The sequence below is a fragment of the Haliotis asinina genome, chromosome 9 (genome assembly GCF_037392515.1).
Source record: "Haliotis asinina isolate JCU_RB_2024 chromosome 9, JCU_Hal_asi_v2, whole genome shotgun sequence".
NCBI classification, from domain to species: Eukaryota; Metazoa; Mollusca; class Gastropoda; order Lepetellida; family Haliotidae; genus Haliotis; species Haliotis asinina.
Window position 1 is genome coordinate 24215767 of NC_090288.1, and position 24618 is coordinate 24240384.

At 39.2% G+C, this 24618-nt stretch overlaps 1 protein-coding gene across 5 annotated transcripts in view; it reads right to left on the reverse strand.

Annotated features, from left to right (window-relative positions):
* The window catches only part of LOC137295790 (phosducin-like protein), a 94024-nt gene extending 69671 nt beyond the window's left edge, over positions 1 to 24353 (reverse strand). The window contains exons 1-2 of one of the 5 annotated variants that reach the window (XM_067827338.1): positions 24243 to 24341; positions 688 to 822 (exon numbers count right to left, since the gene is read on the reverse strand). Coding sequence is in view for 1 of the 5 variants with exons in the window: in XM_067827334.1 (XP_067683435.1) it covers positions 16216 to 16250 (35 nt within the window). In the remaining 4 variants the exon portion in view is untranslated. Of the gene's footprint in view, positions 1 to 687; positions 823 to 9112; positions 9191 to 16215; positions 16280 to 24242 lie in introns of those variants that run through there. The other 4 variants (XM_067827334.1, XM_067827337.1, XM_067827336.1 and 1 more) reach the window with 4 other exon arrangements.
* Positions 24354 to 24618: the final 265 nt, after the last annotated feature.

A 24618-nucleotide genomic window follows, 5' to 3' on the forward strand; every position in this document is an offset into this window, starting at 1 on the left:
ATATATCATCCTTTGTTTTTTTCACACTAAGTTACAGAGAGCAGTGGGAGAAGTATGTTTTCATTAAACACCCAGTGTCTCGCCTATCTCCAAATGCATACCTTTCAACTACTGGTTTAATGGGCACTCTAGAAGTTGGTTGAAGTTGTTTCTGAGAGGCCAAGGTGTCCACTTAAGAGATGTGCCAAAGCCATCTGCCACCCCGATGCTCTCAACAAAGAACTGGACCACCTAAAGGACACCTTCTCCACCATCAATGGTTACCCTGCACATTTAGTTTCTAGAATCATCAACAAGTCTATCAAACCCTCAAAACCTAAACCAAAAGCTGCTTCATCACCCATCAGGATCACCATTCCCTACCTAGGCCCTGTCAGCCATCAAAAAGGCCCTATCTGTCAACAACAGCAACTGGCGGCAAAGGAAATTGCAAGAGGCCATAGATATCAGAAGAAGTCGTCCAGCTATCAACCATGACCAAGGAACACATCTCCCTAGTGCTTAGGACTTATTAATATTGGAATAATTCATTATCATTGCTGCCCACTTCATCCTTGTCCACACAACCAACAAGGCCCACTCCCACTTGCCGCCACTGTTACCACATCAGCCACACCTGGAACAACACTCCCGGCTTCCGTTGTCCATTATGCCCCACCCCATCTGGCTTCCTATTGTTTATCTTACCAATCATGCCTGGGTTAACAACCCTCTGGCTTCCACTTCTGTCCATCCACCAATTAACTACTGGCTTCCTTTGTCATACTGTTGTTGTTTCTACATGTATATATATGGCTCGTGGTATCCCTTTGCTTCATTCAACTGATGAAGAAGTAAGAATATACTTCAAAACATCATACAATAAAGAAGTTGTCATCCATAAAAAAAACTCGTGCCTTTATGTGTATCACTTCTAAATGCCATTCAAAGAAACCAGATAGCTGGAGTGCCGAAGAAAGTGGAATATGCAGAGAGCATAATGTAAGGGCAACAAGAAGAGTAAGTCTCACTGCAACTGCTTGGAGACTAGTTGTAAGAATTACAGGGCTATGAATAGCGCCTTGTTTAACAAAGATTAAAGATCCCCCAGTGGCTCTGTCACTGGGAGGTGAAAAAGAATGATAGGCATCATACTGACATAAATTAAAAAGATCTGTCTGTTTCAATTGCGTTTCCTGCAGACAGATTGCTCATAGTGCAAAATCTTGGACCAGTAGCTGCAATTCATTAAAATTAGTTTCTACCCCTATAGAATTCCACTGTACTATATTTTGTGAATGATTCGTTACTTAAGAGCATTTATTGGTGATCTACCACGCCTTGATCTAGAAGGCAATAAACTTCCTGTCTGGTGATGGATAAGTTCAGATGTGTCCTTACCTTCGACGGACCCAAACTTGTTAAAAAGCTGAATCTCATCTTTTGAACCCTTAGCGACTCTATTGCTTTGGTTGATTCTAGTAAGTTTTTGGTTTCCTCTCACAGTTTGTGCAACTTGAGTTCCATGTACAGTTTTTGACTAACACGAACCTGATTTGGATTTGGAATGAACGTTTAGACCAGAGGACTTTCTGTTATCTAGTTGAGTCTTTGGACATGCAGAATCCTGTGACAAAGGCATAGGCTGAGGCTGTGATGGCATCCTTGCTGCAGTCTGTGTAGCAGCATCTCCTTGTGGTAATAATTCTTGATGGGTTCAGGATAAGTAGATTTTATCCATGTCAGCTCTGTCTCACATTCAACTGAGAGTGTGGTTGCGAGTGGTCTTTTACTTACAGAAGCATAAGAGTCATTTGGGTTAAAAGAGGGAACAAGCTTCTTAGCTTCAGCATAGCTGATATTTTGAGGATGTTTTATTTTAATTGACTTCCATTTCCCTCTTTCATATCGGGCAATCTTTTGATGAGGAGGAATGCTTTCCTGAACAGTTGACACATTTTTTAAAGTTGTTTGTACAGTCTTCTGTGACATGAGATTGCTCCACACAATGAGCACAAGTAATAGAGTTGGAGCAAGAATTTATCCCATGACCAAATTTCTGGCATTTAAAGCACCTCAGTGGATTTGGAATATACACTTCAACTGGAAGATTGCATTATCCGGCTTTGATTGACTTTGGTGCCGTTGGAGAGACAAATAACAGTAAATATAAACTACTTCCGAATAATGATGTCTCGTAAAAGGTTTCATGTATGTGACACCTTGATCTTCCAGTTCAACCATGATGTCAGATGATCTTGATCCCTGACAATGCCTTTACTTGAATTCAGTGTACGATGGGTTGACACTAAAACAGGGCATCCGGCCAACGCATCAATTGACAGCAGATTAGTGCTTGTTGTTGTTTACTATATTCTATGAGTAACGACCCAGATATCAGTCACTTGATATTTTCACGTCTCCTTGCTTTGGAAACAGCAAACGGATTGAGTTTCATTGTTTTTTTATCCACATATTCTATCACTAGAAATCTCGCCCAATAGTCTACCTGTTTCAATGGTCGATAACTGTCATCTGTACTTTGGTCATTATCAAGCTGATGTGTTTTTCTCAGGGGGGTTTCAGGTTCATTGTTTATGTATATAAGATTCATCATCCCAGCTCATCACCCACCACTGACAATCATAAAGACAATGCTATCTGCAAGTGGATCTTCGACTTGCAGCACCAAGGATACTGGGATGATATACCCAGTGAAATTTAGTGCTCAGGGCTTGGCATGACCAGCCGATTGGTTGAACCGGGCCCATTCAACCACCCATCTAGGTGAAGAAAGGGTCAAAAGGGTGTGTTGAGCAAAGGAAACGCGGTTACAGTTTCCCAGTGCCCTCAACCCCCAGGCTCCCATCCTCCACCGAAACAGGTCTGTAACCCACGGCAAATAGGTTGGTGGACCAAATATGCCCCCGGATCTACATGGGGGTGTTGGCGAGCTCTTACCCAGCACCCACCACGAGGAGGTGGCTTGCCATGGCTGCTATAAGAACTGTGTACAAGTATATACAAACATTTGAGTCTGCCACATCTAGACAGTTGGCATTGGTGACAAAGACCAGATGTAATTTGATTCTAAGATGTATGGGCAATTCAGTGAGGCATTGGTCACAGCAGCTGACTATTAAAGGGGCACTGATGCGGAGTGAATATGTTTCTCGCCAACGGTCTAATTACGGAACCAAACTGCAAATTGGTCAGCGCCCGCTCCTTCGACTGTGACGGACAAAGGAACTGGGCTCCTGTCCATATTAGCAGAATTTCTTCACTCAAAAGAGTCAGGAGGCCGGATGCCCATCATATGCCATTATTTAAAAATATCCATGGTATTCCTTGTCTGATCGTAACAAAATATCCCAGCAGTGTAGTTTTTTTCGGATGCTTGGATGGTATAGTTACTCAATTTGATCCTATTTCTGTGTTTTTAACCTCGATATTTCATCATGTTACATGAAAATATGATGCTTGGATGGTATAGTTAGTCAATTTTATCCTGTTTCTCTGTTTTTAACCTCGATATTCAATCATGTTACATGAAAACATGATGTCTACAGGCACGTAGCAAGCCATTTGTTTCACTCCGGAAGATTGCAAAGCTTCACATTTAGGTAGTTTTGAGTGTTGGTTCAGCTGTGATAGCAAATATCATACGTAAATTTTGGTAGCTATGGTAGCTACAATGGTTTATTATTTATGATAATAAAAACACACAGTTGATTTATTTGAATTCGCAAACAATAAACGATGACTTTGCCTTTGGTAGAGAAATCTGAAAATTTTCTTACGTAAAAAAACCCCTCATTTCACCTATTTACCCAAGTACACAGCAAATGCCTGTATGTATTACTTATGTAACGAAATTCCGTTGGTATCCTCGAAACAGTTTCGGCCCATAAGTGTTTTCAGGCTGCATGCGACACAGAGATTACATCTTCCTTGGTGTAACTCACGTTTGATGGTGTAAACCTACACGTGTTATTTGTCATCATTCTCTGGATGGTCAATTAATGAATTCATAACAGGTATAATTAGTAGTAACACCACTCAGGTTACTCAACAAAGGTTCCCATTTGGCATTTCTCCTGGCTGGAGTAAATACTCAACATTATAAATTAAGGTCTGTAATGGCAAATGTATTGTATGATATGTAATATGTGCATGTAAGTGATGCAAGAGGGTTTATCAGCTGAGTTACAAAAACAAACATCGATCAAAAGATTAACCGATAACACACTGATTGATTAATTACTTTTGTCAAAAGGTAGTGTGTGTAGATGACTACACCCTGTCGTAAAGTGCGATTGTAAAAACAACATCCTCCCTTCAAAGAATTAACCACCCTTGCGTTGATTGATTGATTGCTCATTATTGGTTAACTTAATTACTTAGAATAGTGGACATCATACAATTAGTTGCCAGGTGTGCTATCTTGGGTGACCAGTGAGAGGTTTATCAGGTTTTCACCAACGAAAGACGTGAAACGATGTGTTGCTTTAGACAGTTGTGTAAGACACGCGACACAGAGCAGGATTATTTACCAGCTGCAGATGAATGGAATACGATTGCTTTTACGTGGATATCGATACATTCCTGAACAAGGTAGTAGCCTGACATTGTTGCTGTAAAATTAGTCTGTTTTACATTCATTATTTGCATTTTGTTTTAATTTATTTGTTGTAGCATTCAGCAGAATCAATATGACAGAAAACACACACTAGATCGCGTATGTGTGTGAAATAGGATCCACACTGGCAATCTATACAATGTATAAATGTTGCTGTTATGTTAGAAATTTACTATGAGTATAAGCAGACCGTGTGTTCTTTTATCAATTTTCAAAATCATACAAATATGACAATAAACTAATTAGGGTTATGAGACAAAATATAGAGACATACATTGGCTTCGGTATTTTTCCGTCCTAATAGTTTTTTACCATTTCTACCACTGGCAGATGATTAATCTTCAAAGTGTTTCATTTGTTTTCATAATACATTTGTAATGAACTAAAAATGACTTCACCTCAGTTGATCTGTCTATAATTAAACTATCAGTATGGACTGCGCAGCAGAGGTCACGAACCAGTCATGAATTCTGGGATATCATCCGGGTACTCACTGGAGAAAAACAATAACAAAGGTTTACACCAGTCCACGGAAATTGCTCCGCATCAGTGCCCCTTTAAATAGTAATAGGTCCAATATGGCGGGAAGCACACTTCGGCATTCATGTAAATGTATTTCGAAAACATCCCAAACGATTACAGGTTCATCTATATCATTTGCACACTTCAGTCTTCAACAATAAACCATCTATCGGTTTCAAGATGACAACGCCTGTACATTGCACACGAAATATTCGGGAATACAAACGTGACAAAGCTGTAAATAGCCTGACTTGGTCTGCAGTCTCCCGATCTCAATATAGATCTAATTGAAATTGTACAGCTACACATGAAAACAACACTGCAGCGACGATCACAATCTACCCTGACCACTGAAGAAATACGGTATCGACGATGTATGGACAAACATAACTCTACACTAGATCTACTATATGTTAGAAACTTAATAATTATATACTCCACGACGGTTTAACCCCCTGGATGCCGAGTTTTTTTTCAGGCGCACATTTTCATAAAGTTTGAAAAGTGAACGTTGTGCGAGATTTGCGATCGCGTGGCCCAGGTTCTGCGTACGGCTATGAAATTGCACAGACATGTAGAATATTTGATTTCCTATCCGTTGGTATAAATATGATTGCGGCTACCTCAGAGGTTTGAGAAATAGACACTGCTAAAAGTTGTTCAAAACTTTTGTGTGTGTTCAAAAACAGTAAATTTCTCAGTTTTTTATCGTGCACCAATAAAAGCACTCTGCTACGATTTTTTTAATTTGGCATCTTTACGGAAAGTGTGAGCGAAGAAAATATAGCTTGATATCTGAACGACATGAGTGTATATGAAATGGATGTATGTGCTAATGAAAAACGTCATACTCACAAAATAAAAAATGACCCGCAATAAATGTCAAAAATCGATTTTCTACTATGACGTCAAACGTCGACAGAGAGGTCATGCACGTATAAAGATAAGGGGGCATAACTCAGCTATGGTTTACATTAGGTCAATGTAACTCCGATCACATGGAGAGAATTTGCTGTGGATATGGACAGTATATTTTCGTGATGTTTTGTTCACAGTGAACCAAACTATTCCAATGCAAATTTCCCCAATGTGAGAGGATACCTTTTGGTAGTTTCACAATTTATAAGAAAAGATGCAAGTGTACTACATCAAAAATCAGGCAATAGCGATTTGGATGTCCCTATCCGATACATATTTTAGTTCTTAGATTCCCATATTCTCCTGTTTGTGTCTAAGTATTTTTATTAATTTTCCATCATTATTAACAGAGTAACAGCCACATTTTCAAACGTAATGAAATAACTGAAAATAATGCAACATTTTAGTTGACGTCACAGCATGTTTTGTGCATTTTGTGACGTCGGAAAAAGAGTACTCTGGTTGCTGATTAGTATATATCTAACCTAATTTCCATTCAATGTGTAAAAGATATCGGCTTCTGTGTCAGAATTCAACACTTTTTAGCCAAAATGTAAAATGAATGGTTTTATCACTGAAATAGTGTCCTGAATATATCAACAATTACACGGTTTTACTACATATCTTATTGTGAGCAACACGCGCACCTGCCTAGCATCAATTTAGCTTAAATGAAAATTTCACAACACCTGAATATTCATTGAGTATTCATTTAGGAAAAAGACTTTTCTTCTCATGATTATGAAATCAATTCCCTTCATAAGTATGCAATGAAAGGTACAAAGAGATCGCTTTTTCAGTAAAGAAGTATTAGAAAATGGACGTAATGCTTGTCGAAATTAAGACTTGACCTGATGTATATATTTTTAACAATTTCCGTATAAATATTGTTTGAGTTAGACATTCTGCCATCAGATATATTTTAATCGCATTTGAATTGACTTTATTATCGAAAAACAATGATAATGAATCATGAAACGTTTTGAAAAAGTCGCACCTGGTCAATTAATATTCATAATAGTTTTGTCTATAAAAACGACACAAACCAATACAATGAACAAGACAATTCCTTTAAACAGTAGTATGTGTGCCCCTACATTTAATAAAATGTACAAATCATTTTCATTAATATTATCCGTTTTACTTCTAAGTTGGAATTAAATCGCTGTTTATTAACCTGTTCATATGTAACTGCAATATTTGTCCCAACGTGTTGAATATTGCACATCACGTGAACTAAAGCACATGTTGCAGTAATGGCTACGTGTGATCTTCCAACACTTGTGTAGAGGCTTAAAATGTGGTATAATACACTTACTGAGTCAATTTCCCATGTAGATATTATTCAAACAATCAAAAGCTTTCAAACAATAAAAATGGATACCTTATATCCACACATGATATGGTGTTGAACATGGATATATGTAGATACTGAAATCAGTTTCATGAAAAAATATCTGAACGATGCGCAAAATATACATCACAATACTATAAGTGCAATCGGAATGGTATGGGCATTGTGTTTACTCTTGTTCAACCGACCTTCACCTCAAAGAAATTGCCTAATATGTGCAACAATGTTGACGTATGACATCACTACCGATGACCGATTTCTTTCAAAATGGCGGCTTCACTGAGAAGGGTACACGGGATTTTGCGATGACCTTTTGCTTGATTCAGAGATCTTTTGTACATAAATGTGAGATGTAAGTAATCAGAATTATTCTGACTATCTGTGTATTGTTATATGTTTTTATCGTTTACATTGTAAATGACGGAAGAAGCCGGAAATGCCGATGACTACCGTTGTCGTTCTGCGTGATTTTGCGTCAGTCATGGCGTCACGCTGCACTCAAAGTTTGACAGTTTCTTATGAATTACCAAATTATTTCATTGTATCTATTTTTAATTTGCTATTTCTTGCTACGATACTCTTCCCCTGAATATACTAAGCGTATTGAGTCATTGTAAGCAATGATTAGACGGATGGATGTTGAAAAATTTCCGAAAATGCTACGCAGTGTAAAATTGGAATTTTTCTTTGTTTACATTTCAAACAAGCGCTGTCTTTCGAACACAGCGTTCGTTTTCATACCAATTATCTTTCGTTCCGTTTTACCTAGACAGTTGGTATTGGTGACAAAGACCATTTGTAATTTGATTCTAAGATGTGTGGGGAATTCGATTATGCACTTGTCGCAGCTAACTATGAAATATACGTGATGTAATGGGCGTCTCAATGCCGGGATCCTCGAAACGTGATTTTGTAAACACTAACCAATATGGCGGAAAGCGCACTTCGGCGTTCGTGTAAGTGTATTTTCGAAAACATCCCCACCGATTCTGGGTTCATCGGCGACATTTCAGAATTATGATTACTGGTTACATGAAAACTTGATATCAGTGATCATTAATATCCTGTTTTGGGAATTCATTACTCCCAGTAATTATCCGATTTTCACATTTCAAAACATACTGCAAACAACGCTGTGAATCTCGATTTTGTACAGTTTGAAAAAATGACGACATTTACGATGAGACCTATTTTGAAAGGCAATTTTAAGCACTTTAGCTTGGTCTGAGATAATAGTGGATGGTATCAAGAAACAGGGAATTTTCCGCAGAATTCAAAACACTGAAGTATTTATATATGCGTGGTATATTTACAATTTTATTATACTTCAGAGTGAGAGATGTAGAGGAAGGACATATATGTCCCTGTGGCATCCAGGGGGTTAAGCAAGGGGAACTCGACCAAATACTGCGGTACGAGATTATACTTTGAAACATCGCTGTTAAAGCTGTCATACGGTCTTGTGTTTACATCCGCCATTATTCAAAAATCGCGAATACTTTTGTCATCAGGTGGTAAACGATCGAAATAAAGAGATCTCTTCCTCAGTGTGAAGGTACAGTTAGTGCCCTTCCTTTCAAAACGCTCGATGCATTCGCTTTGAAATGTGGTTACTATCATACAATCATGTACTATGTGTAAATTCATGTTTGATGGTGCAAGTTAGAGACATGTGACTGCCGGTAGGTGTATATACATACGTGTATTTGCTCTGATGCGACCGATGTCACAGTTGAGGGCTTTCTTGTTGCTGATGAAAACAAATTGCAATATCTAAAACAGCTACATCCAAACCGGTAATATTTCGAAATGCTCTTGTAAACACGTACGAAACATCCGGAGCCCCACTTGTAACACAGTACACTGCTTTGAATATCCGATATAATTATTTTATTGTAAAGTGATGTTTCATCCACAAGCATTACACATCAACGTATCAGGTTTCGCTCGCTTTTGTATACTGTGTCAGAGGTCATGACTGGTTAGATCTATATGTCTGTCAAACCGGCTCAGTGACTTCTCTCTCTCCAACACGTGTATACTTCACATTTTTTACTTCTGCGGAAAATTCCGAGTTTCTTGATACCATCACCTATAATCTCAGACAAAGTTAAAGTGCTTAAAATAACCTCTCAAAACTAGTTTTGTCATAAATGTCGCCTTTTTCACGCCCTATATACAAACTCGCGATTCACAACTATTTGCTCTATGTTCTGAAATGTGAAATCACGGATTGGGAAAGGCAGGGGGCATGGGCTATTTCGTATTCTAATGTGTCTAATAACAATTGTGACGTTTTCTATTGATAGAAGGGCAGTGGCCCATTCTTAGTTCAGAAAACGGCTAATAATTCTGAAAATGGCCCATTGTCAAAAGTTTTCTTTCCCCAATCCCAGAGTGAAAATCGGATAAATACTGTGAGAATTGATTTAAAAAAATAAGGTATTAATGTTCAGTGATGTCAGATGTCAGGTGTTGTCAGGATAATGATAATTCATCGCCGATGAACCCAGAATCGGTTGGGATGTTTTCTAAAATACATTGCGCATTCCGCCATATTGGATAGTGTTTACAAAATCACGTTTCGCGAAAGCCGGTATTGAGCAGCCAATTACATCACGTATATTTCAGCTGCGACAAATGCATCATTGAATTCCCCACAGATCTACATCTTAGAATCAAATTACAAATGGTCTTTGTCACCAATGCCCACTGTCTCGATAAAACGAAACGAAAGATACTGGGTGTGAAAACGAACGCTGTGCTCGAAAGACTGTGCTTGTTTGAAATGCAATCAAAGAAAGATTCCGACTTTACACTCCAGCCGTCTAATCATTGCTTACAATGGCTCAGAATATTCAGGGGAAGAGTATCGTATCAAGAAATAGCAGATAGATACAATAGATAGATTAAAGACCGATACAATGCAATCATTTCATAATTCATAAGACACTGTCAACGTTTCCGTGCAGCTAGAGACCATATGATATGGTCTCTGGTGCAGCGTAATTTCAGTATCTACATATATCCTTGTTCAACATCATATCATGTGGATATAGGATATGCGTTTTTATTCTTTTACAGCTTTTGATTGCTTGAATAACATTTACATGGGAAATTGACTCAGGAAGTGCCCTATAACGCTTCTTAAGCCTCTACACAAGCATTAGAAGATCACACGTAGTTGGGACAAATATTGCAGTTTATTATGAACAGCTTCATAAACAGCGATTTAATTCAACCTTATAAGTAAAACTGACAATACTAATCATAGGCACACATATTTAAAGGAACTGTCTTGTTCTCTGGATTTGTTTGTGTGGTTTTTAGACACAACAAGTAGGAAAATTTATTGACCAGGTGCGAGTTTGTCAAACACGTATTATTATTCATTATCATTGTTTTCGACACTAAAGTCAATTCATATTCGATAAAACATATTTCGATGGTAACATATCTAACTCAAACAATATTATACGAAAATTGTTTACAAATATATAAATCAGGTCATGTCTTAATTTGGACAAATCTTACGTCCATATTCTAATAGTTCCATACTTAAAAACGATCTCTTTGTACCTTTCATTGCATACTTATGAAGAGAAATAATTATTACATTATCATAAGAAAAGTTTATATCCTAAATGAACAATCAATGAATATTCAGGTGCTGTGAAAGTTTCATTTATGCTAAACTGATGCCAGGCAGGTGCGCGTGTTGCTCACAATAAGATACGTAGTGAAAGAAAACTGTTTTGGTACTCTTTTTATCACTGCATATGAAAGACTTCTGGTTAGTCATAAACGGAACAACAAGCGCTCAAAAGTTGCTAAAAAGCCGTCTGCTTCTCTCACGCCCGCAAACGAAACCGCAGACAGGTTACGTAACTCTGTCGCCAGAGCCCTACAGTGACGTCATAGAAGGAACGATTTTCAGTTAAATGTATAGAAAATGTGTAGGAAGTTCGTCATTTTGCTGATTTCTCGACGTCACCAAAGACATGCCGAATTGTTGTGTTGTCGTCAATTGTTCCTTGGGGTCGGGTGATGGTGTCACTATGCACACATTTCCACCGGACCCCGTAGTTTGTGCTTAAATTGGTTGTTAGTGTGTGCGAAGTGAGCGTTGTGGAAGCCTGTGATGTATACTAAATCGGATGGTTCGCCCCCTACCACGCTTCCAGGATAGAAAATGGAGTTCAAGTTTCATCGAGTTTATAAAATCAATAGTGCTTACTACACATTGCTGACCAAAAGGATTTTGCATGGATATAACGCTTTCTTCCTCGGAAACGAGGTTGTGGTCGAAGTGACAATATTATCGTAAGTAATATTATATTGGCCCCTTATACTGACCGCTTCCAAGAGTGAAATTGTTATGTCATAACTAATGTCATGTAAAATCCTAATGTCCATCAATGTCCAAATACATATTTTACTACCAGTGAAAAGTAATTTTGATTTTGTAAGTCGGTGAAAAGAAACTGAAATAGCATTCATCCTCAGACAGGGCGCCGCCATTTTTTAAAATCATGAAGTCACCGGCTAAAGTCCGTTAGAATTATTGAGACTATGATTTGTTCTCATCAAGTTAGAAAATCAAAACTACTTTTTACTGGTAGTTAAATATGCATTTGAATCATGGCCAAAAGGATTTTGCATGACCCAACTTTAAACATAAGGACTTCTTCCAAGGAAGCAAGGTGGGGGTCGAAGTGACATTTATATTGCAGGCAATAGTATACTGACCTCCACCTCACTTCCAAGAGTGAAATTGTTATGTTATAACCAATGTCATGCAAAATCCTATTGTCCATCAATACAATACATATTTTACTACCAGTAGAAAGTAAAATTTTGCTTTTGTAAGTCGGTGAAAACAAACTTAAATAGCATTCATCCCAAGACGGGACGGCGCCATTTTTGAAAATCGTGAAGTCAAATCCATTTGAATTAATGAGATTATGGTTTGTTTTCATCAAGTTAGAAAATCAAAACAACATAAATATGTATTTGAATCTTTACCAAAAGGAGTTTGCATGACAACCTGTAACATAACGTAAGCGAGGTCGGGATCGAAGTGAAAATACTGCGCGATAAATTTCTTCACTTGCTATATTTACTTGGTTTGTAACGTTCACTCAACAGTATGTAGACACTTGTCAATATACGTCTTTATACTTGGTCTCGTAATCCTAATTACGTTATAATCATACTTGTATGCATTTTGAAACTTAATAAAACGAAACGATCCGCGAATGTATAACAGGAATGTAATATGTAGACATTTCATAGTTTGCCTATATGAATCATAATTCGCACGCACGCCCTAATGTATGCCGTCTGCATCATTACACTTCACGACGAAAACAATGATTCTGTTGAAAGCTACGACAACTTAATAAAAACAAAAATCCAAATATTAAAATTATAGATATAGGAGCAATGTCAGGCTATTACCTTGTTCGAGGAATGTGTCCATCACTATCCACAAAAACGAGTGATATATAATTCATCTGCAGATTTCCCAAGTGATGTGTCTTTTAACACTCTAATATACGAAAACGTGATGCATCGTTTCAGGTTTTTCAAATTGCTGTATAGTATCATTGGTTACCCAAGATAGCACACCTGGCAACTAATTGCATAATGTGCGTCATTCTATTTAAAAAGTTATTTAGTTAGCCAGTAATGAGCAATCAATCAATGTATTGGCGGTTAATCCTTTGAAAGAAGGGTGTTGTTTTTACACAGACACGACAGAGTGTATTTAGTATAGATTAGTAAATGTACATACATAACACTACCTTTTGACAAATCCCCCATTTAAACCCACATAAAACTAATTAATCAATCAGCGTGTTATCGGTTAATCATTTGATTGATCCGGACACAAGAAATGCCAAATGGGGGCTTTTGTCGAGTAATCTAAGTGGCGTTACCACTAATTATACCTGCTATAAATTCATTAACTGAGCATCAAGTGAAGGATGACAAATAATACGGATTACAACCAAGCAACACCAAGTGATTTTGTCAGAATCGTCTATGAAAACAACGGTTGTAACTCGAAAACTAGGCAAAGCAGGAGACAAATCTAAATGATAGTAGATTAAGAGAAGATATAGTTTTCGTTTTCCTGAACAGCTTTCGCGATTTCAGGTTTGTACAAACCAGTAAACGAAATAGTTTAACCCCTGAAATGTAGATGAATACCGCACAGACCCTCATTTCTATACCAACAATTACGTCACGGAGACGCGTCGCTCTGATTGGTTGAAATGTCGTTTGCGGCTGAGAATTGTGCACTGTTGACAAAATGGTCGATATAAGTCGAAATGAGGAAGGTATGACAGGAGTAACCTCTGTGGGAAGAGAATGGTCTGAGTCATGCCCCATAATCTTTATACGTGCATGACCCGTGTGTCGACGTTTGGCGTCATGGGAGAAAATTGATTTTTTTTACATCTATTGAACCAGGGAGCCTATATAGAGATGTTATAGAGTATCCCTGATTGAACGTATAATGTTGTGCATAAGCACATAAGTCCATTTCATATACACTTATGTCGTTCAGACATCAGGTTGTATTTTCTTCGCTCACACTTTTCGTAAAGATGAATTTTTTTTAAAAAAGAACATCGTAGCAGAGTGCTTTTATTGGTGCACGATATAAAAAATGGAGAAATTTTCTGTGTTGCTAACGCACACAAACGTTTTGGACAACATTAAGCAGTGTCTGTTTGTCATACACCATGAGGTAATAGCAAGCATTATATGCAGTGAGATTCAGTAACCATGTTACAACAAGTAACAATGTTGTAAGCAAGTTACAACATGGGTAACATCAGAAAGACCACCGCAAAGTCCGAGTCGTTTCCATGGAAACCCAGATAATGATAAATCATAAAACCTGTAAATACCAAATGGCCCCAGTATGGTGTCTGCAACACCTTTCTACCAAGTTTTGCTGACAAATATTAGGAAGGTTTTGAGTTGTGCTCCAAAACGAAACACACCTCTCACTTTTGAGACTAAGTCAGAAACGTTTCCATGGAAACTGAGAAAATAATAAATCACAAAAACCTCTAAATAGCAAAAGGCACCACTTTAGCCTCTGATTGATATGTCTACCCAGTTTCGCAGAAAAATATTGAAAGGTTTTGAGTTGTGTTCCGGAAACAAAGCCTATCCCACCATTAGACTAACACCAAAATGTTCCATGGAAAACAAAAACAACACGCACGCACGCACGCACGCACACCAAAAAATCTGTAAATAGCAAAAGGCACAAAAATGGTTTCAGATTATTACATCTATCAATTTTGGTCTAGAAATATTTGAAATATGCTTCGGAAACAAAATGACGGACGGACGGACAGACTGGGCGTCGACTATATCTCCCCCCACTCACCCCCGCATTACATGCTGGTTGGATAAAAATGTGTGAGGAAATATGTGCACTGTAATAATGTGAAAGGATGTGTTACTCTGCCTACCTCTGAGCGCATCCATGTTGGTATCATGAATTGAGTATTATGAACTGAAAGAGACAGCAGGTACATTGCCAAGCACATACAGTCTCAAAACCGACCCCAAGGTTCAGCCTGCTGTACCAAGGCGTCAACCCAAGGCTTTGAGTGATCAAATTGCCTCAAAACTGAAGGAAATGGAAGAAGCTGGTCACATTTCCAAGGGCACAGTTCCAATGGATGAGTTCGGTGGTGGTGGAACTGAGGAACAATAAAGTCAGATTCTGTCTGGAAAAAAAGATCTGAAATCTGCCATTAGACGAGAACACTACCCCATTCCTACTGTGGAAGAAGTGATCTCCTCCTTTCCTAATGCCAAAGTCCCCCGTTTTGGATGCAAAGTCAGGTTTCCTTCAGGGTAAAATTGATTACGAGTCAAATCTACTCACTACTTTCAACACTGATTTCTTCTGGGAGAAGCCTCGGCAAAGTAGTTTTGGCAAGCTCAAGAACATGTGTTCACAGTCTCCAGTGCAAGCAAAGTTTGGTGTTTTAAAGGGCATTACCGTACAATGGACGCCAGCAGCTACGCTCGAGGAGGTGTACTTCTTCGAGACAGAGCACCTACACTTCTCGCACACAAAGAGTCGAGATATGCACAAACTGAGGAGACACTATCTTTTGTCTGCAGTTGTAAGAAGCCCCATCGCTACATCTTTGGCAAGCATGAAAGTGAAAGTGACCACAAGCCACTACAAGTCATATTCTCCAAGCCACAGTTATCTGCTTCCATGCGCTTGAAGGATATGATGCTGAGACTTCAACCATATGATATCTTTGTTACATTCAAACCGGGAAAGGATATTCCTATCGTCGATGCTCAAAGACATGCCAGTCTGTAAGATTCTGAACCAGACATTCAAACAATCCTAACCGCAACCTCAGATCAAGACTGCAGATTGAATAATAATACCTAAATATCATATAGCCTGGCTACATAGTTTTTGGTCTGTAGAAACATTTGGTCATGACTGTCCTGAAGTAGACACTATAACACAGACAACAACCTACAGCTGATGGCCTGCTAACTACGCCACAAGAAGTGTATGATCTGTGTAAAACACAGTTGCTGGTGAAATGATATCACACATGAACATTTAAAGTATGGAGGACAAGTTTCATAGCGCTGTTTTTCAGTTCTGTTTACTCGCATATATAAATGGGGCTATATAACTCACTCATGGAAGAAAGGCATTGTTATACCTATATTCAAATACGGAAACAAGTCGAGATATGTCCGATATGGACAGAATAAAGCATGTCGATACTACCTTGGAACAGGAAATAACTCGAGCAACCAAGGCATGAGAGGTGATATATGGCGGACTTCTTCCTCTGTAATACAACATATTGAATTATACAGATTTCTCTTTCGTGTCAGAAACATGTCTGATTCACGTACAGTTAGGATATGTGACTGGTCCTGCAAAATCAACAAGTTTTGGACTAACAAAATTATCAAGTCTCTCCACAGAATGAATGCCCTGTGGATTGGAGTATACAGAAAAAAATACAGTTTCTAGGGGAGTTTTTTACTTTTCGTGATGGAGTGGTCTCCGAAATTGTGGCATGATACCGGAAAAGTGAAATTGCAATGCATTAAGGACCTACAGATGTTTTAAACATGTCCCTGTTGTTAATTCTTATGTTGAATGTCTGGAAAAGAGAAGAAAGAAGTGTTCACGCCAAGTTCTGGAGTGGTCGTCTCCCTTTAGCGATTGAAATTGGTCGTTACACCAAGCCCCCAAATCTGTTGGAAAATAAAACTTGTATATATTGTCACACAAATAACATTGAAGATCAACGTCACTTCTTGATGAATTGTGCTTTTTATTCTGACCTCAGGTCTGACCTATGGAATGGTGCTGAGGCAATCAATTCTTTCTTTGTTAAAGGTCACATGCAACCAAAAAATCAAACATAATTAAAACACATTTATCACTTATTCATGACACATAATATACATTGCTGCTTTTAAAAAAACAAATAAACAAAATTATAAGCGTACAATGGCGATTCAAAAGTGTAATATTTTGTACTTGGGCTTACTTCCCCCGAAACGAAGCCCTCGGGAGACCGAACCCAGTCATAGCGGGTGGATATGCACCCAAGTGTAACGCGGGCTTCCGATTGGCTGTTTCATTTGCTGATATGATGAGGGTTCATTGTGTGTACAAAAAGATGATCTGTTTCATGGGCATTTTAGAAGTATATCCAGTCACAAGAAAGTAAGATTCTTTATGGATAACAACTTCTTTTTGTGTACTTGATGCGTCGTTTCAGTATGGATTCATATACTGTTGTCAAACAAAATCATATACACTAAGAGAAGTCGTTATCCATGAAGAATGTAGATAGATGTTGGGTTTGGAAAATACATGTTCGCTGAATTTGCGCTCGATCCAATCAAAAATCATGTCAGTAGAGATGGTAAACTACTGCGTGACTGGAATCTGTCATTCGTCCAAGTACAAAGCAGGACTTGAAACTGACAAGAGTTTGCACCAGTTTCCGTCACTTCCAGTCACACGAGAAAAATGGATGTAGTTTGTTCGCAACCCACAGACATAAAAACATGTTATGTGTATCACACGTGCCTAATTACATAATGTGGCAGACACGGGACTCGGGTACACGAGTCATAAATCAACTTATTTTCTTTATGGCGTATAGTCTGATAGGTGTTAAGTTCAAATTGCACGTGGTCAATGATTGAAGCTGTGTATTGCATGTTGTCTTTAGCAGACAGGCAGAGAGACATATAGGTGTGAACAAACCAGACACTGAGCTTTCTCTGTGACTGAGACTGCTTACCACAATCAACAAGTTTTTTTACGTAACGAGTATACTATTTACTTGTGTGTGTACACAACCAAAATTAGACTACTGCTCACGACCTCAGACTAAGGGCATACATACTGTTTTAAGCTCCGCGAACCTATTCACTGCGCATGCGTTATGGACGCAGCGCAGCGCAGCGCAGCTGTTGAAACCAGTTTTCCCCCCAGCGCTGGGGGGAATTTAGTGAAACGTTTGAACTCCGATTTCGCGTCCTTTTTTCATCGCGTTTTTTTTTCAACTTTATAGGTTGAATTGGAATTTTTTATGATTTGTTTCGGTAACTGCGTACCGAAAGGTACCAGAATCTGCAAAGTTGTGTTTTACGTTGCATGGGACCTCTAAATATAATGAAGAGAATTTCTATTTCTCATGAAATGTGATATTTTACAGCCGCGTGTGGCAAGGACTTGAACAGCCATGTTTAAGCCATGTTTATATATGTATTTCTATATTTCTCTGTTCACCTATTTAATGAAGGTAACTCGAGTTGCAGTTTGTGCCATTTGACCTCTCAGGTCATGAATATGTATAGTAGCGCAGGTCAAGGTCAACAACTTGTTGAAATGTATTTTATGTGTGGATATGAAAATCTGTGTGATCTGTATGATGTGTGAACTTCCGAGTGAAAGATACTATTCCAATACCTTTCTTGAGGCTACCAACTAAACATCAGACAGCATTATGGACGGAAGGAAGTTTCCAACCAACATGCCATACCGCACTTATCAATGCGTCAACATTAGTTCTGAATAGTTTTATATCCTAACGATATATATATGTGACCCGTGATAACATCTAAGGGGGCTGCAAGGAACAGTTTATTTTGGATGTCAAAAGAAGGACTTGTATGTGTCTTACCTATTTTCGGATTACATTCTATAACGATTATTATGGTAAGTTGTAGGTTTATTACCTTGTTTCAAAAGGATGTTCTGGAATTGTTAATAACTTGTCTGATATGGATTTCTTCAGCAAACCATTTCTTGATTGGATGTTAGCCCATTCCATACTGACCCTCAGGTTTTACAGCAGTGTACAATTTCTTGAGTGCAACGGAACTACCATGATGTTTGGGATTATAGTAATCTGGTTTAGACTTCCCATCTGAAACACACATCTTGACACTGGCAAGCTCGGTTATAACGACGGCCTAGCTGATTGGCTGTTGTGAGAATGTGAAGCCAGCAAAGGGAGGTAATAACATTATCGGGCCGACCCGTAGATGCGTCCAGGGTATAGTAGAGACTTGTCGGAACGTATACCCTGGAGACATCGAGGATGACCTTAGGTGCGTTTGTTCAAAACTGCCTCTGTTCACCCAGCTGAAAATGGGTACCCTGTAGGATAAAGTGACTGTAACCTTCTAGCGCCTAAAAGGTAATACTAATAAAATTTCCTACAGCATCCAGTGAGCAACTAGTCAGACGGTTACCAGGCGTTATATAAATGCATTATTATTAGTAGAATTACGTTTTACAGATGACGATAATAAGCAGCAGAGAGGGTTGGGTTGATCCTGGCACAGTCGGCTGGCCCCTGCCCCCTCTACACTCAGCCCGCTGGAATCTCCCAGGAAGCGCTGCTTAGTCGAACCCACCAAGAACTTTCCGGATAATGTGTAGACTCCCCAATACTGCAGAACCCGGGCACTCTCCTGATCTGCGCCAAGTGATCAGGAGGTACCAAAACAAGGACACCGAAAACAATGGGGAGTCTGGAGACTCGAGGTCAGCTTATTTAGCATGTTTTTCCTGAACCTTGCCGATCACGCTGCTGTCAAAAGGGACAGAAAATTCTATGACATGAATAAACTCATTTGCTTTGTCGAAAAGGACAAATCGGGTTTGTTGGCTGGAATTTTTCTGAAGCTTCGAATGGGCCTATTCCACATAAGTTTAAAAGATTCATTTTCAATGACGTCCTGGATCTGGTCAGGGTGGTACCATGGATGGACCTCAGTGTCAAAGTCACAAGCATGCCGGAGACGATAATATAAACCTGAAGTGTGTTTCTCACTATATGAACTACTTATAAATTTTATAAATGTGACTTTTAGAATTTGGTGTCTATGTAATCAGTATATCTATGGTGGACGCTGTCCACCAACACTTCCGAGTTTGAATCCATTGTCATTGAGGACAACTCGCCAAAACGCACCAAAATCTGTAAAACGGTTTTTCTCAATAAATACAAAAAAATGTGAACGGGAAGAAATCCATGCGTTTCCTCCTGCACACACATTCCATGCATCAGTTGACAATCTTAAATTTGGTGTTAAAGTCATGCCTAGACTTAATGAGGCAACTGAATGTGTCACAGAGTACCATAGCAAGACCTTGGCATCGCTACCAGCAGCAAGGGTCAACACGTGATCGCCCCAGGTCAGGTTGACCCCGTGTGGCCACGCCCGCTCGGGACAAGTTTATTCAGCTTCGACATTTGCGGAACAGGTTCACCACAGCATCCTCCACAACATCGGTAGTGCCACTACTCAGAACAATTTCTGATCAGACTGCGAGGAACCGCTTACGTGAGGCTGGTATTCGTTCCAGAAGGCCTTTGCGAGGACCTGTCCTTACACGTTAACATCGGCAACAACGCAGACACTGATGTCGCCAACATCTCCAATGCCATTGCAAAGGTGGAGAACTGTTATCTTCAGTGATGAGTCACGTTACATGCTGCGACGTGCCGACGGAAGAGCACGTGTATATTGACGCCGTAACGAACGCTACGCTACAAATTGTGTACAGGAAGTGGACAGATTTGGCGATGGAAGTGTCATTGTTTGGGTGACCCTCAACCACAGACGTTACCTGCTCTCTTTGTGGCCTTGATGGAAGAGTACCAACACATTCCCAGGCACTTCAATCGGAATCTGGTCCAGTCTATGTGACGCCGATGACAAGGAACCATCGATGCTAATGTTAGCCACACAAGATACTGACGGCTCTGCGACGTAGACCTCGGAGCACTTGTAATTTGTTACGTACGGTGTCTTGCAGCATTAGAACGTTAACGTTCGTTCATTCATAACAATTTTCCGCTATGCGTTTATTGTTTTCTTCTTTTTTCTTTAAAAACAGTAGTATATTAATTGATCTCTTGTTTTCCCAGAATAACCGCATATGAGGTTTTTATAATGTTGGTGGGACAGGTTTTACTTTTCGCTAGTAAGACCTCTTCCCAGGTTTTACTCTTCGTTGGTAAGAGCGCTTCCTGGATTTTACTTTTCCTAAATTTGCAGGAACATCAACATTCAAATGATACATGAGTGTTTGAAATCAACTGAAAAAATATCGTTCAAGATTAAACTCACAAAGCAAAGGATTTCCGAGGCTGGATTGGAACCGCAATTTTCTCATCGGTAGGCAATCACTCTACCGCACGGACACCAGGCCGACGGAAAAGATGGGGTTAAATTATCTACTGATAGTTACTGTCATTAAATTGATTTTACGCGTGCTTCAGTTATTGTTGTGTAGCTTCATTAAATGATCATCTACATTGTCATCTACGTTGTAACCATGACACTGCCATCGCCAAATCTGTCCACTTCCTGTACACAAGGTGTCAGTTTTACTACAGTACAGTGAACATCAGGTGCATTGCTTCTTGTCCTAACATACGGGCAGCTGTGGCAGACATCCACGTCTACCCTATAATTTCGTATGAAATGCACGTGGACCCGTTTTTTGTAAATAACTCTTCATCCAATGATCCAATCGATCTCAAACTTTGCAAGTGCATGTTTTGTCAGACGACCTATTCTCATTGTAAATCACCGATAGAATGTATGCATTCGTATGAAAGAATCTGTCTATGTAACTGTCAACAAAATAAACAGCAGAACGCAGGTTACTTGCAGAGGAAGGGAGCCAATGACCTGTAACAGTGGCAGTGTCGGGTCAGAAAGGTAAATGCACGTTCAGATCATGATAGTTACCTGTTCAATGCACAGTGATAGACAATTTGGATCATTCAAACTACTTCTAGCTGTCATCACGAAAGCTATGATGCTAAACGTTAAATGAGGAAGGTGTCTAACGTACAACCTTTTGCTCTTGGCATTAAAAAGAACATCGTGCTAAAAATTGTGAGAATTAAACCAACAACCCATTAACAGAACCTTGTACAAAAAAGTAGGCATCCAAAGTTTGCTTTTGACATCAGGGTCATCAGAGATGTCATTCGCTGGCTATTTGCTAGATATGAACACCTGTCCACAAGAAAGTTAAAACACATCCTTGCAGAGGATCACGGCATTAATGTTTCTAGGTTTATGCTAAGTAAACTACTGCTCAAATTTAGATACAAGTACAAGAAGGTAGCAAACCAGAAACCTGTAATGTGTGAGAGATCTGATATTGTGAAAATAAGGTATCTGAGAGAAATTAGAGAGGATGGGTTCGAACCTATATATCTGGATGAGACCGGGGTCAATGCAAACCATACTCCTGTCAGACAATGGCTACCCACTGATCCCATTGACGGTAGGAAAATACCAACAGGCAAGGTGAACGTGTAATCGTTATTCATGCTGGTTCCCACCGTGGATTCCTACCTGGGCGTGATCTGGTATTTAGATCAAAGAGCACAGATGGTAGGGACGATCATATAAAAATGAACTCAACGGTTTTCACACAGTATGTTCAGGAACAATTGTTGCAAGCTCTGCCTGACAAAGGTCTTGTTGTCATGGACAATGCTCCATATCACAGTGTTCGAGATCCAAACAACTTCCAATACAAAGAAGTCACATATGCAGCAATGGTTAACAAATAACAATATACAATTTTCAAACTGAGGCCACTAAATCACAGGTATACTCTTTGATTAAAACTAACAAACCTCCACCCACATACATCACTGACAACATGCTACGCCAACAAGGTCTTGAGATTATCACCGTACCACTGTGATCTCAACCCAATCGAACTTATCTGCGGAGACCTAAATAGTACAGTGGCCCGGAAAAAAATCAATCATTCAAGTTGAATGATGTCAAACACATTGTCAACACTGCTATATGTGACATTGACATAGCACGCTGGCATGCATGTATTCAACATGTCAAGAGGCTAGCTCAAACATGGCTTGAAGGAGCAAACAGTTAATCCAGTTGTCATTCGTCTGGACACTGATGACTCCTCTGTGGAAGAATGGAGTGAACTTGATGAAGTTTAATTTTGTTATTACATTCACAGATGGTAACTGTATCCAGCCAGATATCTCAAAGAAATATAAATTCTTTTAACAATGAAAGCACTGACTAATTCCACCGACTTGTAGTGTATCATGAAAATATAAATATTAACTATGTATATGCTTAAAGCTATTAGAAATGCGTTGCTTAATTTTGAATGTGAACGACATCAAAACATAACACTTTTGTCTTCATTATGCCTTTTCGTCAGTGAGTGTGCATGATTGTGTGTGCTTGTGTCCGAGGCAACGGGGCTTTAAAAGTTGTCCGATTAAATATACTTTCTGTGTTCTTTAAATGCATTTCCACTTAGGTACTGCATAAACAAAATATGACATTAACATTACAAAGTTAACATTATAAAGATTTAACCTAAAGGATAATTCTCACTAATGGGTTTTGTGGTTCATGTTGAACAACTCAGAGAAACAAACTCCGTATGATGGTTAACAACTGGCATCCACCTTACCCTATTCACGACCTGTAACACCTCTGCATACCTGTCACGTGCAGAGCAGACCTACACTGACAAACGTTGACCTTTCTGACCCAACACTGCTGCTGCGACAGGTCATTGGCTCCCTCCCTCTGCACGTAGCCTGCGTTCTGCTTATTTTGTTGACAGTTACATAGACAGATTCTTTCATACAAATGCATAAAATCGGTGATTTTCAATGTGATTAGGTTTAACTCTCACAGTTTTAGCACGATGTTCTTTTTCGTAATAAGAGCAAAGGTTGTACGTTTCATGTAATCCGACACCTTAAAATCGGTTTGCTACGTTTGTTCTCTATTTTTTAAAGAAAGTTAAACACCTTTCTAATTAAACGTTTAGCATCATCTGAATAAGCTTTCGTGATGACAGCTAGAAGTAGTTAATTTGAATGATCCAAATTGTCTATCACTGTGCATTGAACAGGTAACTATCATGATCTGAACGTGCATTTACCTTTCTGACCCAACACTGCCACTGTTACAGGTCATTGGCTCCCTTCCTCTGCAAGTAACCTGCGTTCTGCTGTTTATTTTGTTGACAGTTACACAGACAGATTCTTTCATACAAATGCATACAATCGATTGGTGATTTACAATGTGAATAGGTCGTCTGACAAAACATGCACCTGCAAAGTTTGAGATCGATTGGATCATTGGATGAAGAGTTATTTACAAAAACCAGGGTCCACATGCATTTCATGCCAAACTATAGTCCGTGGAAACTCTCTCCCATTTCACAAATAGTTTGTCTCTTACCAGATTGGCGTGTTGTACTTTCCTTGTAGCCAGTCTGAACAGAGATATCAAGCGCTTTGCAAATTGGGTTACCTTCAGCTGAACGGGCGTGTAAAGCGTGAACTGCGCAATGACGGGTTGCGTTTGGTGGTCTCGCCCAAAACGGTGAACCATCTCCCGACACATTGTTTCTGCTTTCTTTTATGTTTCTTGTAAAAATCCGTCGGTTGTTCGCCTGTGGTTTTTCGTGTTTTCATTCCAAGTGGGGTGGTGGGGCAAACTAGTGGTTAATGCATACCCTAGTCACGCCAAGGACCCGGGTTCGATTCCCCACATAGATACAATGTGTGAAGCCCATTTCTGAAGCCCAGAATATTGCTGATAAAATGCTAAAAGA